Source organism: Choloepus didactylus, chromosome 2 (genome assembly GCF_015220235.1).
Source record: "Choloepus didactylus isolate mChoDid1 chromosome 2, mChoDid1.pri, whole genome shotgun sequence".
In the NCBI taxonomy this organism is placed as follows: Eukaryota; Metazoa; Chordata; class Mammalia; order Pilosa; family Megalonychidae; genus Choloepus; species Choloepus didactylus.
The window spans coordinates 116,446,371-116,459,788 of record NC_051308.1 but is presented as its reverse complement, the minus strand read 5'-3'; the positions used below and the strand labels follow the sequence as shown (position 1 = coordinate 116,459,788).

The 13,418-nt window shown below is 49.0% G+C and overlaps 2 protein-coding genes across 3 annotated transcripts; one reads left to right on the top strand and one right to left on the bottom strand.

The window, feature by feature from the left end:
* The first annotated feature begins 221 nt into the window (after positions 1–221).
* Positions 222–6,655, top strand: CA14 (carbonic anhydrase 14). Of its 2 annotated transcripts, XM_037826112.1 has the most exons (11): positions 225–1,080; positions 2,770–2,790; positions 3,792–3,971; positions 4,366–4,508; positions 4,720–4,815; positions 4,997–5,063; positions 5,237–5,394; positions 5,499–5,619; positions 5,853–5,873; positions 6,000–6,084; positions 6,204–6,404. In XM_037826112.1, exons 1-11 carry the CDS (start codon positions 1,026–1,028, stop codon positions 6,268–6,270), a joined length of 1,014 nt encoding a protein of 337 aa, XP_037682040.1. In that variant the 5' UTR covers positions 225–1,025; the 3' UTR covers positions 6,271–6,404. The 2 variants fall into 2 exon arrangements, with proteins under 2 accessions (XP_037682039.1, XP_037682040.1); XM_037826111.1 differs by lacking the exon at positions 6,000–6,084 and having other exon boundaries at positions 222–1,080; positions 6,204–6,655.
* Positions 6,656–6,991: 336 nt separating this feature from the next.
* On the bottom strand, positions 6,992–10,607 carry APH1A (aph-1 homolog A, gamma-secretase subunit). The gene is made up of 7 exons (XM_037826113.1): positions 10,252–10,607; positions 9,582–9,752; positions 9,340–9,413; positions 8,970–9,092; positions 8,687–8,814; positions 8,135–8,258; positions 6,992–7,798 (listed from the first exon to the last, which is right to left on the bottom strand). The coding sequence occupies exons 1-7, from the start codon at positions 10,362–10,364 to the stop codon at positions 7,734–7,736; spliced, it is 798 nt and encodes a 265-aa protein (XP_037682041.1). The 5' UTR covers positions 10,365–10,607; the 3' UTR covers positions 6,992–7,733.
* Between the last annotated feature and the right edge of the window lie 2,811 nt (positions 10,608–13,418).

Here is a 13,418-nt window from a genome sequence, read left to right as displayed (position 1 = left end):
GCGGCAGTTGGAGCTGCTGTCTCTCCCTGGTGCTGCTGCAGCCCTTCCCCCACTGGACACACAAATGGGCTTTATACAGCAAACAAAACTGCCCCCCCCCCCCGCCTCCCCAGGCCACACAGGCACGTGGACCCGGGCCTCACCATGGGAAGGGGGTGGTGACAGGCGCAGAGAAAAGAGATTGCTCCAAACAAGTTCTCTTCATCTCACTTCTCTTCCTTATTTTCCACAACCCAGGTTCTAGTCCTTGATATCCACCTGTACCCTGAATCCCCAACTCCAGCTTATTATCTATCCCCTAACTCTGGACTCTTCTTACTTCAGGACACCTCACATTCTATAGGGGATTGGCTTGACATTATCTGCCCATACCACTCAGGGAGCTGCTCCTCAGAGGAAAAAAGCCAGATAGGGAATGAGAACATAGTGCCCCAATGAGGGGGGCTGGATTGGACCCCAACAGTCCCCTTCCCCACCCTCGCTCATTCCAGCGGACACCCATCTGAGCACTGTCTGTGTGAATAGCAGAGGAAGAGCTCACCCCAGCTGGGCTCCTGAGCCTTGTCCAGGGCTCCAGTGAAACCCGCCACTCGCTCAGCTCTGAGCAGGGCCATCCTGCATACCTAATCAGCTATTTAAGGAGCTGTTCTCCAGTAGCCCAGGCAGCCCCCCTTCCCACGTACACCCGTCCAGAGCCACCTTAAAAGCGGGAGGCAACTGTGAAGTCACTGGCCAGCAAGTGGAGTGGGGACTGCAGAGGAAGATAAAGAGAGAGAGCAGAGAGAGAAGAAAGGCAAGAGATTTGTCCTGAGGACCCAGAAACCCAAGGTACCCTACTGAGAACCAGATCCCCTGGAAGCCCACAGAGACACACAGAGACCACAAGAGAAAAAGAGATTACTACACTCAACGGCAGGAACCCCCTTCTCTCTCCCTCGCTCTCCTTCCTCCTCCCCTAGCACCCCTCCTGCTCTAGTCCTTTAGTCCCCAAACTCTGAGTCCTCTGTGTCCTTTCCTGGGATACCATGTTTTTCTTCACCCTCCTGCTAGAAGTGATTCGGATCTTGGCTGCAGACGGAGGTAGGTACATCTGGACGTCTGTGTGTTGTTCTGTGCTGATGTCCACATGTCCTCATGTGTGCTGAATGGGGGTTGGGAGGAAGCCTAGGAGCTGGGATAATAGCTCAGAATGGAAAAAAAAAAAAAAAAAAAAGTGGGGAGAAATCCTTTTCCTTCTTTTCTCTTAGCCTTTCCAGCCTTACTGTTACTGGGAATGGGGCAAACTAGCCAGGGGCTAGTTCCCTGAGTACCAGGCAGCCCTCCTGACCATCTTTATTTAAGAACAACTCCAATTAGCATGCTGAGGGGGCCTGGAGTGAAAGGATAGAAGGCAAGATTATTTTCTAGTCCTACCCTACATCTCTTGCCCAACTCAGACCCCGATCCCCTACTGAGAAACTCATGCACAGGGTCCCCTCTTGATTCTTCAGAGCAAATAATTTCCCAGTTTTCCCCTGAAAGCAGTAGTGAAGCCAAATGGAGAACAGCAAATTACATCTAAGGGGAAAAAAAGGGGGGGGGGGGAGGAAAAGACGTAGAGTCAGTGTGTTGAGGATTTAGTGGCAGAGGAAAGGCAAGACTGTTAGCCTGTACAGAACTAGGGAATTTGAGTTGTTGAGGTGTCTAATTGAGCTGGTAAGTGAGAGGCTGCCTCTCGCCCTCTCTTGGGCTGCTTTTCAGAGTTGTCTGAACTGAGGAATGGCCAATGGAATAGACCAGGGATGAGATCCAAGACATCTAGAAGTCTGGGGAATTTAAAGGAATAAGAGAGAAAACAGAAGGAATTTACAAGTTTTTCTCCAGAGTTTCTAGCAATTTGAGTATGCAGAAAAAACCTACAAGAAGTGCTCCCTTTTTCCTTGAAGCAGTTTGGCCCAGGGTGGAGGCTGGACTGGCAGACCCCTCTGGGCCTTTCAGGCAAAGACAAGACTGCACACGAGCCTGGCATGTGACCCAGCTGGCAGCTCTCTTTTCCACACACAATGCCTCACTTTCATCCTGTCTCTACCAGCTTGGCTGCCTATGCCCACCCACCACCCTCAACCTAGAGTAGACCCTGCCCCAATTCCCACCCTTCCCTAGACATCTGGGAATCTAGGAAGCAAAAACTCCTGATGATGGGGAAAGTTTCCTCTGGGGATGTGGGACCTGAAAGAAAGAACTTAAATGTTAATTTACAGCTCATTGTCCTTAACTTGTGCCTGCTTCAAAGCAAGTAATCCTCCTTCCTCCCTTTAGTGGAAACCATCCCCCCTCCCAACACACACACCACTCTCTGACCATCTTCTCCTTCTCCTTACCCTAGTCCCTTTTCTTCAAACCCTCTGTCGCCACCCTCACCCCACTCCAACCCAATCTTCTTAAGTGTTAGACTGGCTTGGCACAGACTGAAGAAAAGTGAGGGTTGGGTGGACAGCACATTTGGATCCAGGTTAATTTTAGTCTCTGGGCTTTATCTCTTTTCATTCCTCCTCCCCCCTTACTCAGCAAGCACAAGCACAGCCTGGCTGATGATTTTAAATAGGCCCCCCGACCTTTCCACTGAGGTGTCCGGTTTCAGTGCTTCCTCTGGGAAGTGCTGTAGTAGAGGGAGGGAGGAAGAGCAGAGAGGGAGGTGGAGTGGAACAGAACGCCCAAGGGAGGGAAGCCTGGAGGCCAGGCCTCTGCCCCAAGCTGCACTGACTGAAACCCAGTTTTTCTGCCTTACAGGTCAACACTGGACATATGAGGGTGAGAATGGAACCTGAGGGTCCTTCCTCCTGCCACCCCTTTGACACAGGGATCTCCTCACCTGGCAGGAAGACATTTCATTTATATCATGTGGGTGGGGTGGTTGTTTCCTTTAGCTTCTCATTCTAGTTCCTTCCCTTCCTGATCCCCCATGCCCTGGGTTTTACATATATGGCTTCCAGACTCTGTTCTAACCGTCAAATCCCACACCTCCTGATTCAGCAGAAAAGCCAGTGAGTAAATTCAGTAAATACATGTGGGCTGAGGGAGCTGGAGTGGAAAGGAAACTGGGTGGTGAAAGGAACCCTGAGCTTAGCTGCCAGTTCTACTCCTGGCTCTCTCTCTATCCTTTTCCATCCCAACATCCCCCTCCCCCTAACCTCCATCCTGAATTGGGACAGAGCTTGAGGTCAGAGGTGAGGAAGAAACTGGCAGGATAGTCTGTGATCCTGGGGGAGGTGTTCAATTCCTTTGTCCTTTGAAGATTTGATTAATGACTTAACTGAATTCCAGGGTGAGAGCAAGAAGTGAATGATAGAAAATCAGGATATCTGATTCCCAAGGCCACTTGATAGGGGCCCCCAAGATCGTATTTTTCTAGGCTTATTTTATTTCCCCTGATTTCCTACTCCTGCTCTCTAATCCCACCTCTCTGGGTATGCAATTTTCTATCCATCCCCCCTTCCCCTCATTCAGCTTTCTTATCCTTGTACTACATGTAAGTAAAAGAGCCACGACTCCCCATCTATCAAAGGAGTTGGGGGAATCATCGCTGCCTCTGGGCAAGTAAGGGGAACTACAGCATAAAGTCCAGCAGGACTCTTACATTACCCAGCCCTGCATGATTGGGATCTTGACCTGGAGTGGAGGAGAGAGGTGCATTTTTATCTCTACACAGATGTATTACTTGGTGGTGGGGTGGTGGCGGTGGGGGTGGGGGTTGTGGAAAAGGGTGGCAGGGGATGGAGAACAGAACAAGTGTCCTTTGTAACCCCTGCCAGGCCCACATGGTCAAGACCATTGGCCAGCCTCTTACCCTGAGTGTGGAGGCAATGCCCAGTCCCCCATCGACATCCAGACTGACAGTGTGACATTTGACCCTGAGCTACCCACTCTGCAACCCCATGGATATGATCAGCCTGGTACTGAGCCTCTGGACCTGCACAATAATGGCCACACAGGTAAAAGCCCAGGTTCCAAGGAGGTGTAGGCCCCAGTTACAATTTTAGGAGTTAGGGGAAAGAAGCCTTCTCTTAACTTTTAAATTCTCAGGTTTTATTCATAAATTTGGGGATATGAGATTGGGGCTACAGAATGGCTCTTATAGCCAAGGTGGGAATTAAAAATCTATGACCAAGGTCTATGGATGGGTTAATATCATAGCATACTAACTTTGATCCCCACTGGGAGAAGAGGAGGTATGCTAGAAATGCATTGGTCTGTAGGAGGAACTGGGTGCTACTGGGGGAGGGAGACAGAAAAAGCTGGCCAAGACTCCCAAGAAGTGGTGGTAACCCAGAGATGGGAATGTGTCCATATTCCTCCACCAACCCTAGCTTGCTCTTTTCCTTACAGTGCAACTCTCTCTGCCTCCTACCTTGTATCTGGAGGGGCTTCCCCAAAAATATGTAGCTGCCCAGCTCCACCTGCACTGGGGTCAGAAAGGATCCCCAGGGGGATCAGAGCACCAGATCAACAGTGAAGCTACATCTGCAGAGGTACCAGGGAACAAAGAGCTTAGATAGGACACAGTGACAGGGATGGTCAATGCTGGGGAAAGGATCTGGACACTGGGAAAAGTCATACTGGGAAGTTAAGGCCAACCGTTGTGGGATAGACTTAGAGCATGCTGGGAGTTGGGGGTGTAGGGCCAATGCCTGGGGAAGTGGTGAAACATTAAATGACTCAGCCCCCTCTCCCCTCACTAAGCTCCACATTGTGCATTATGACTCTGATTCCTATGACAACTTGAATGAGGCTGCTCAGAGACCTCAGGGCTTGGCTGTCCTGGGCATCCTAATTGAGGTCAGTGCCCCCCAGTCCCAATCCCACCCCAAGTGTCTCTCCATTCCTTCTGATTCCTCTGCCCTATTCTGACCATGTCTGTTGCTGTCCTCCCTCCCAAAGCAGCAGTGACCCACCCTGAACATGGATGTCTCTCTTTAAACAGGGACTTACTCCAAACTCTCTTTTTCTCCCCTCCTAGGTGGGAGAGACTAAGAATCCAGCTTATGAACACATTATAAGTCACTTGCATGAAATCAGGCAGAAAGGTGAGCCTTTAAAATCTATAGTAGTGAGATCAGATTTTAGGGAAACCAGAAAACTGGTGTCTAAGAGGCCCCGGATGAGGCAGCGAGTTAGGGGCCAGATTTTGCTTCTGGGAGCCATCTTGGAAGCTAGGGCCCAGTGAGAGGAAGATGAGTCCTGGTCTGTTCTCCCCCAGATCAGAAGACCTCAGTGCCTCCCTTCAACGTGAAAGAGCTGCTCCCCCCACAGCTGGGGCAGTTCTTCCGTTACAATGGCTCACTTACCACGCCCCCCTGCTACCAGAGTGTGCTCTGGACAGTCTTCAATCGAAGGGCCCAGATTTCGATGGGCCAGGTGAGTGGTGGAGAGGTGAGGCAGCAGAGGGACCTAGTTATAACCTCAGACCCTTTCCCATTCCCCAAAGTGACCCCCCCCCATCCCACTCTTTTACTCCTCAGCTGGAAAAGCTTCAGGAGACATTGTACTCCACCGAAGAGGAGACCTCTAAACTCTTGGTACAGAACTACCGAGCCCCCCAGCCTCTCAATCAGCGAACGGTCTTTGCTTCTTTTATCCAAGGTGACATGTAGGGCTTCGAAAAGGAGATGGGAAATTGAGGGACTCAAAGGGCAGGGTCATGGGATTACCTGGGAAGGAGAAGCTAAGAGAAGAGATTTCCAGGACTTGCTTGAACTGGGAACCACCCCTCAGCCCCAGTGCCAGATGATTTTCCCAGGCATAGAAGCAATGTTCTGCTTCCAGCTGGGATGGAGATCTGAAATATCACTGACCAAAGTTTTCTTCCCTTACAGTGGGATCCTTGTATACCACAGGTGAGGCAGCCCTACCCAGCTATTTGGTGTACGTGTGTGATGGGAAACAGCCTCCTCAGCAAGTATGAGAAAGGCTTAATTCCTGTTAGTCCTAGGCTGACACTGTCCATCTTTTTACCTCTCCAGGTGAAATGCTGGGCCTAGGTGTGGGAATCTTAATTGGCTGTCTCTGCCTTCTGCTGACTATTTATTTCATTGCTAGAAAGATTCGGTGAGGTCCTACTTTCCATTCCTCCAGTTCTTTCTTTTCTGGAAAGCATTCTACTATCCCACATCTAATCCGCTTAACCTAAAACTATAGTCATTTCCATGAACTGTTCTCCCTTCCAGGAAGAAAAGGCTGGGGAACCGTAAGAGTGTGGTCTTCACCTCAGCACGAGCCACCACTGAGGCATAGACTCCCTCGCAGACATCCTGGATGCCTTCCCCTCATGCCTATCAGGGAGCCTCTAAAATGGATTGTAGGGACTGGTCAAAAAAATACTGTAGAAGTAGTAGGCAGACACCCCTCCTTTCTTGGATATCCTCTATGGAAAAGCATGGACCCAGGTTCTCATTCAAGGAAGAAAAGAGCTCCAGTTCCTCAAAACATGTAGGAGGAGATCATGGGAAGAAGGCAAACATTTTGCTTAACTGTAGAGGAAGTTGGGGATGTGCTCCAAAATCCCCCACCCCCTCACCTTTCTGTCCCTTTCTCTAGACATTTTACAGGGTTTTCCTTAGGAAAGGGGGTTGCTGTTATTGGAGTTATATTTTTTGCTCAATATATTTGGAAAATTAAAGTTTCTGATCTCGCTTCTGGTTTTACCTTTGAGGCTCTTGAGGATGTGAGAATCCCTTAACCCCTCAGGTGGTAGAGGTGGGCAGAAGATAGCAAAAAAGAAGCATGGGTAATTAATTCCTTTCATTCCAATCCTGGAAGGGGAGAGCCACTTCTGGGAATATACTCAAACCAAAGTCTCTGACATATTAAACCACCAGCCCAGATTTCTGCCCTCGCACTGAAGCTATACTTGGAGGAGATCAGGGGTTGTCAGAACGCCAGACAAGAGACAGGAGAGGACAGAAATCTCAATTAACACATTATCCCCTCCTTTAAAAGCCAAGTTCCCCCACAATTATAAAGTCCTTTTTATTAGTTAAAATCACAATCACCTTAATTAAAAGGATGGGACACTCCACCCTCAGCAAAAAATGATGCAGTTTATAGAAAACCTCCCCACCCCATCCCTTCATCCCAATTAAAAACTAGAAAAAAATCTGCCCTCCTTCCCTGCGATGTCATGGTAGTCTGACTCCTCCAGTGGCACTGCAGCTCTGGAGTGGGCCAGCTCACTGCAGCACCCTCTGCTTCACCTTGGGGACAGGAGGGATGCTGGTGGTTGAGGAGGTTAAAACCATTAGTTCCAGTAATACCAGTTCTCAACCCCAAACATGCATGCCCTTCCTTTCCCCCAGGACCTGGGACCAAGGGGAAAGGGGGACAGATATGAGCCCAGCCATGAGGAGTAATCTGAGGAGGGAAAATGTAGCCCAAGGAGGTTATGAGAGGAGTTCCAACATACCTCCCCCCCACCCCACTCAAAAAAATAATAATAATAAAAAGGCAGTTTGGGGTCTTTATCACACCAGAAATGGTTCCCCTCAGACCTGAGAAAAAGACCAAGATGTCCAGTCTGGGGAGGGGATACTGGGAAACTCAGAGCCCATCTACCCTTGAGCCTCTATCATCTCTGGGGCAATGGCTAGACTAGGTCCCTTTTCTTGGCAACCTGCACTGTCCAGAACTGGAGATGGAGAAATACAGGGCGAGGAGATCAGGAGGGCACCCCAGGCCCTGGGGTCCCCCCCCACGTTCCCTCAGTCCTCGGGTGGGATGCGCAGGGCAGAATACACCATCACCCGACTGTCTTCCTGCCGTCGGCCTGCAGAGGGGAAGGGGGATAAGTCTTGGGCAGGGGGAGAGCAGAGCACTGACACATAGGGAGTCCTGGACAACAAGGGGGTCCCGGTGGTGGGGATAAGCGCAGATTCAAACCCACCAGTCAGTGACTGGTTGAACCCAGGCTATTCCTGGTAAAGCCTGGAGACTAAAGGTCACGAGTGGACAAAGCAAAACACTGAAGGTGGTGGGACAGACCGACGAGGAGGAGATGGAGAACAGTGGGCAATGGACGCGGCTGGGGCTGGGCTCAGTCATGGGCAGTGGGCAGGCAGGTGGGTGATCTGGCAGGCGATCAGTCCAGGTAGTCAGTCCTTACACGAGAGGCTGCGCTGGATACTTCGGAGGGACCCTCCAGCTGTGATGAAGGCCCAGAGCCCCATGGAAACAGTAACTGCATAGATGGGCAGCAGGCTGGCCTCGTACCAGGGGTTTAGGAATGTCTGGGGATTAGGGATAAGAATGGAACAGAGTTTAGATTCTCCCTGCAGCTAGGCCCCATGCTCCTGTGCATCCTGGATACCAAGCCTCCCCAGATATCTGATTTAAATATCCGTCTTTCCCTTCAGAGCACTAACATCTTGTAGTCAAGGAGACTTCTGATCTTCAGTCTCTCAGAGTTTTTGGCTACTCTTGCTCACCTTAAACCATCTGCATTAGAGTTTGACCAATCCACTCAAACTCCTTCCCAATAGGATCCCCCAGACCAAGTTAGACAATTGGTGCTGAGGTAAGAGACCTCTAAAGACTCACCTTTCTCTCTACTCCCAAGGTTAAGTTTTAAAAAGTTAAGAAAAGAGGATATATTTCCCCCATTCCACTCACCATTAAATGCTTTCCTCCCTAAGTTGGGCCCCTGTCTCCAACTCACCAGTCCTGATGTCAGCAGGTGACTCCCAACCACCAGGCCCAAAGCCCAGTACCGTCTCCTTTCACAGGCATCAAAGAACACAACTCCCCAAAAGATATGCAGCAGGATAATGGCCGCTGTCAGAAAGGCTGCAGGGAGGGAGATGGAGATGAGATATACCCCTGATGTGCCTCCAGCCTCCTGGGATGTTGATGAGCTGAGGAAGTCTCCCAGGAAGGGTCAATAAATCAGATCAGGCCAGTAAGGGATGGGGCATGAGGGCAAGATAGGAAGTGAGTCTTACCTGAGGTCAGGAAGTAATACGGTGAGTCTCCATGGATCCCAACCACACCTGGCCCAAGTGCATCAGCCAAAATATTGATAACAGAGAAGACCCCACTGATGATACCGAAGGAGAGACCAGAAACTGGGGGGAGGGAGGTTCTCATCAATGTCTGGGATCACTATAGCCTGATTACCAGTGATCCTCCCCATCCCCAGTCACAAATCTCCCACACCTACTCTCCCTCCAGACCACCTCTCCACCTCTCCAGGCCAGGTATGGAGGAAAACAAGAAGAAACTCAGAATATGTGAATGTTTAGAGATTTCCCAGGGTAGGGAGTGGGGGTGGGGTGTCCAACTCCCTCCTCCAGTCCCTCTCCCTTGGCTCACCATAGGCCATCTGACGGATGGAGATGGGTGATCTTCCGTCCTCACTCAGCGATGCTAACCCCTCATCTGCCTTCCTGGGGTGGGGTGGGGTGGGGGAAACATGAGGGAGGGCAGGGAGTACTCCTTTCCCTCTAATGTCCTCCCTTAGGGCCTCCTCCTCAAAACCATCACCCAGGGGCTGTTCACCTTCCCATAGTGCTATCCTCTGTCCCTCACCCCTCCAGGATATCCCATCTTCTTACTTAAGCAGCTTGTAGTAGGCAAAGCGGAACACCTCCTGCAGGAGGACTGAAACTGCAGCACCAAAAATCAGGAGGCCATACTGGAGCCGGGCATCTGACCGGTCAGTCACATGGACCAAGATGAACCAGACCACAGAAGCCAAGAGCAGGGAGACCAGCCAGAAAAATGCCCTGAAGAAAGAAAAGGACAATCAGACAGGCAAGGGTAGGGGTAGTCAGAGAAATCAAGGAGGAGAAACAGCCAAGGCTTCAACACAAAGTGGAAGTTAAGACTTCGGGACGGTCAGGGAGACCAAGACCAGATGGGGAAGGGTCTCCACCAAAGAACTCATCTGTAGGAATCTGGAAGCAGGGGAAGAAGGAGACGTTTGAGTAAGATTTCTCATGGCACATAACTCGGCTGGCCGAGATCAGCACACCCCACTCTCGAGTCTCGGCTTTGGGCCTCCTCTGAGGTCACCGGCAGGAATACAGGAGGAATCTGTGCGATCCCTGGAAGGCGGAAATCAACCGCGGGAAAAGGCGAATAACCCACACCCAGGACCCGACTCTTTCCAGTCGACACCTCAGATTTGTCCCCTCTCAGCCCAGGCTCCTAGGCTCGTCCCGTTCCACCCCTTCCAGAACTCTTCCTTCAGTGCCGTCCCGCGTCTACCCAACCTCCACTCACCCCGCGACCAGGATGATGACGCGAAGCGGGTCCCCAGCCACTGTGATCAAGAAAAGCGCGAAGGCCGGACCGAACGCGACAAAAGTGCATCCGAAAAACACGGCGGCCCCCATGGTTGGGCAACTGGGGGCGAGGTGGAGGCCCAGCCCAGAGAAGCAGATAGGACGAGCGCGCCAGGTGGGGAGTCCGCGTCGGGTGGCGACGCGACCCCGCAAGGGGCGCGGTGCAATGTCACCCCCAGACCCCGGGAAGGGGAAGGGGGGCACCGAAACCCCAGGTGAAGCTCCGCGCGACTTCCTCTACGGAAGCCGAGGTAGGGACAAACCCAGGGCAGCAGCCCATGGCCACCTCCCATCTAATCCCCACCCCACAAAGGCCAATGGAGAATTGGCGGGGGCGGAGCTGCGGGGGCGGAAGTGTAGCCTCAAGACCTGCTGGGAATTGTAGTCCCCCTGCCCTTCTGAGTACTGGACTTTGGTCCTGGGAATGGCTTGAGCCAGGAAGAGGGTGTGGAATGGGTCTGAGCTGGGCGGGGACACAGATTCCGGAGTTCGGTTCCGCCTTGGCGGCGGTTTCCTGTCCTTACTCTGCAGGGAAGAGGAGTAGCAATACTACCTTTTCTTGGAGGCTGCAGAGGGGGGAAGATCCTGTTTGAATCTGAAGGACAAATACAAAGAGAGCACAGGATAGGGGGTGCGGGGAGATAGGGACGGTATTGTTCTTACTTGAATGAAAGGAAATGGACTAGACCTGCTGCTGCTGCTTCAGGGATGACTTAAAAGTAGGCGCCCTTTGGACAGGCTAGTATAGGAAACATGGGATACAGCAGTATGTTGCTGAAGGAGCCTTCCTCTGTTAAGACAAGAGAATCACAGAGAAGCAAGAGGAGCTGGAGAGCAATATTAGGAAGGAGTTTAGAGGGAACTCGGGAGTCAAAAAGCAATTAGAACTGTAATTCATAACATTCTTTGAAATTTGCTCTATAGCTACTTGTTAAATTGTACTTGTTAAATTGAAGGTTATCTTTCTGTGTGTGTGTGTATTTCACAATAAGGAAAGAACTGAAACTGTGGAACTATAACCCGTAACATTCTTTGAAATTACCTATGTAACTGTTAAAGTGCACTTTGAAAGTTATCGCCTTTCTGTATATATGTTGTATTTCATAAGGAAATAACTGAAATTGTGGAAATGTAACCCATAACATTTTTTAAAATTTGCTCTCTACTTGTTAAATCATACTTTGAAAGTTATCACTGTTATATATATATGTTAAATTTCACCATTTAAAAATGCATTTAAAAAGGCATTATGCTAAGTGGAAGCCAGGGGAAAAAAAAAAAAAAGCAGTGGGAGTGAAGGAAAATGTTACTCCCCCAAGTCATTCAATTCCTTTTGTGTCATACTTCCTCTATTTATTTTCTGAAAATGAACCTCAGTGGTGTCTTTTCCTCAGGTTGGGGGAGGGGAGATACGATCTGTATTAAAGTGAAAGAAAGTTAAATCCTGAGAGAATGTTGTAATCTCATTGGGTGGGGGTGGAGTTAATCTTTAGGAGGCTGTTTAGGCAAAGGAGTCTGAGGATGAGAAAATGAGGGAATCTGGAATATTGTTTTTGAGAGAGCAAAAGTACCGGAAAACTATAGAAATAGTTCGAATAGAACCAGGCTTCCTTTCTTTTCTCTCTCCTTTTCACTCTTAACCCATGAAAGGTAAAGGGAGAAAGGAGTTTAAATGTTTTAGCTGTCAGACATACCAGAATTTTAATTTTCCTATAGAGAGTCTGGAACTGAAGTTATGAGTTAATGCATATGTGCTCATCATATAGGTGTTTTACAATTTTTTTTTCCAGGAAATTCTAGAAAGGAAGAGAAGAAATAGATTGTATAGATGTATATGGAAAGCTACAAAGCCACCCTCAATAGAGTTAAGTTGGTGGGTGCTTCCTGGCTCAAAACTCCAGTGTATACTGCTTCTGAGCCCAGAAGGCTGAGTTAGGGAAAGAAATAGGGATGACACAACTCATTTCATCTATTCTTTAAGCTGTTACCACAGCATCTTCTGACCCATGAAAGAAGGCTCCAAACCTATCTTATTTGTGGCTAGATCCAAAGAGATTTGCACAGTGCCTGGCTCTTAGGAGGTGCTGAATAGATATTTATTAACTCTCTTTAATAACAACAAAAGGAAAAGAAAAAGCAATTTTTATCCTCTTGCTTGTGAGCCCTGAGTGGCTATTAGACTTTTCACATATGTGCTAAGTGTTTCTGAATTGAATTGAATGAAAACTGGAAAGATAAGATAAACTCTATAGGCTGGAATGAAGAGAACACACCAAGTGACTAAAAGTGGGAGGGGAGGTGTGGCATCTGCAGCAGGTCTGCTTCCTGCTTTCTTCCATCCTGTGTCCAGGAAGTTGAGAAAGAAGTGAGGTGATGTTAGTACTCACCAGAGAGGAAATAACTGGCTGAGAGATTTTTATCAGAAGCGATGCAGCAGGCGCTTTGAGAGTCAGACAACATGATGGAAAAATATTGCTCCCATACCCCCAGACAGGCAGAAGAGAGGGACTATTATTTTCAGTCTAGACAAACGCTCACCCTTTCAACAGAACATTTCAACTGTGATGTTAGAAACTGTGATTAAGCCTCAAAGAGAAGTACAACTCTAAATGGTAACAGTAAGTTAGGGACAGTGCAAGGAAAGGTGAGTTTTTTTGTGAGGAATGGGAGGGAGGAAGTGTTACTGGACCAAGTAAGTAGATTCTTTTGCCCGATGTGCTCAAATGACTAATTCCTAAGACTCCGGGATTTCAAAGAAAGAGTTTAATTGCTAGGCATGAAACAGGAGAACAGATGGCCTATCGGTCCAAGATCTGCCTCCCCAAACTGCAATGATTCTGATAGTTTTATAGTATCAAAAGATGGGCAGGTTTTAGGATAATGAGTACAATGGCCCCAGATAATGTAATTAGAGGTGATTTAATTATTGAGCATGTGCAGATTGATACATGCTTAGTCACAGATTGTATGTAAGAAAATGGTGGCCTTAATATGATGATGGGCATGATTTTTAGCATTATAATGAGGTATAGGTGACTTGTAGGTTAAAGTGTAAGCTACTGCACATGTCAGCTGGGCCCATTTTGGTTACAGCCAACTTCGGTT

Excerpts from the sequence above, each read along its gene's own strand:
- APH1A (XM_037826113.1), bottom strand. The coding sequence starts at position 10,364 with ATGGGGGCCGCCGTGTTTTTCGGATGCACTTTTGTCGCGTTCGGTCCG. Across the intron at positions 9,093-9,339 it reads CATCCGTCAGATGGCCTATG|TTTCTGGTCTCTCCTTCGGT; the intron begins GTGAGCCAAGGG and ends CCCTCCCCCCAG. Across the intron at positions 7,799-8,134 it reads TATCCAGCGCAGCCTCTCGT|GCCGACGGCAGGAAGACAGT; the intron begins GTAAGGACTGAC and ends TCCCCTCTGCAG.
- CA14 (XM_037826111.1), top strand. The coding sequence starts at position 1,026 with ATGTTTTTCTTCACCCTCCTGCTAGAAGTGATTCGGATCTTGGCTGCA. Across the intron at positions 2,791-3,791 it reads TCAACACTGGACATATGAGG|GCCCACATGGTCAAGACCAT; the intron begins GTGAGAATGGAA and ends AACCCCTGCCAG. Across the intron at positions 4,509-4,719 it reads GTGAAGCTACATCTGCAGAG|CTCCACATTGTGCATTATGA; the intron begins GTACCAGGGAAC and ends CCCCTCACTAAG.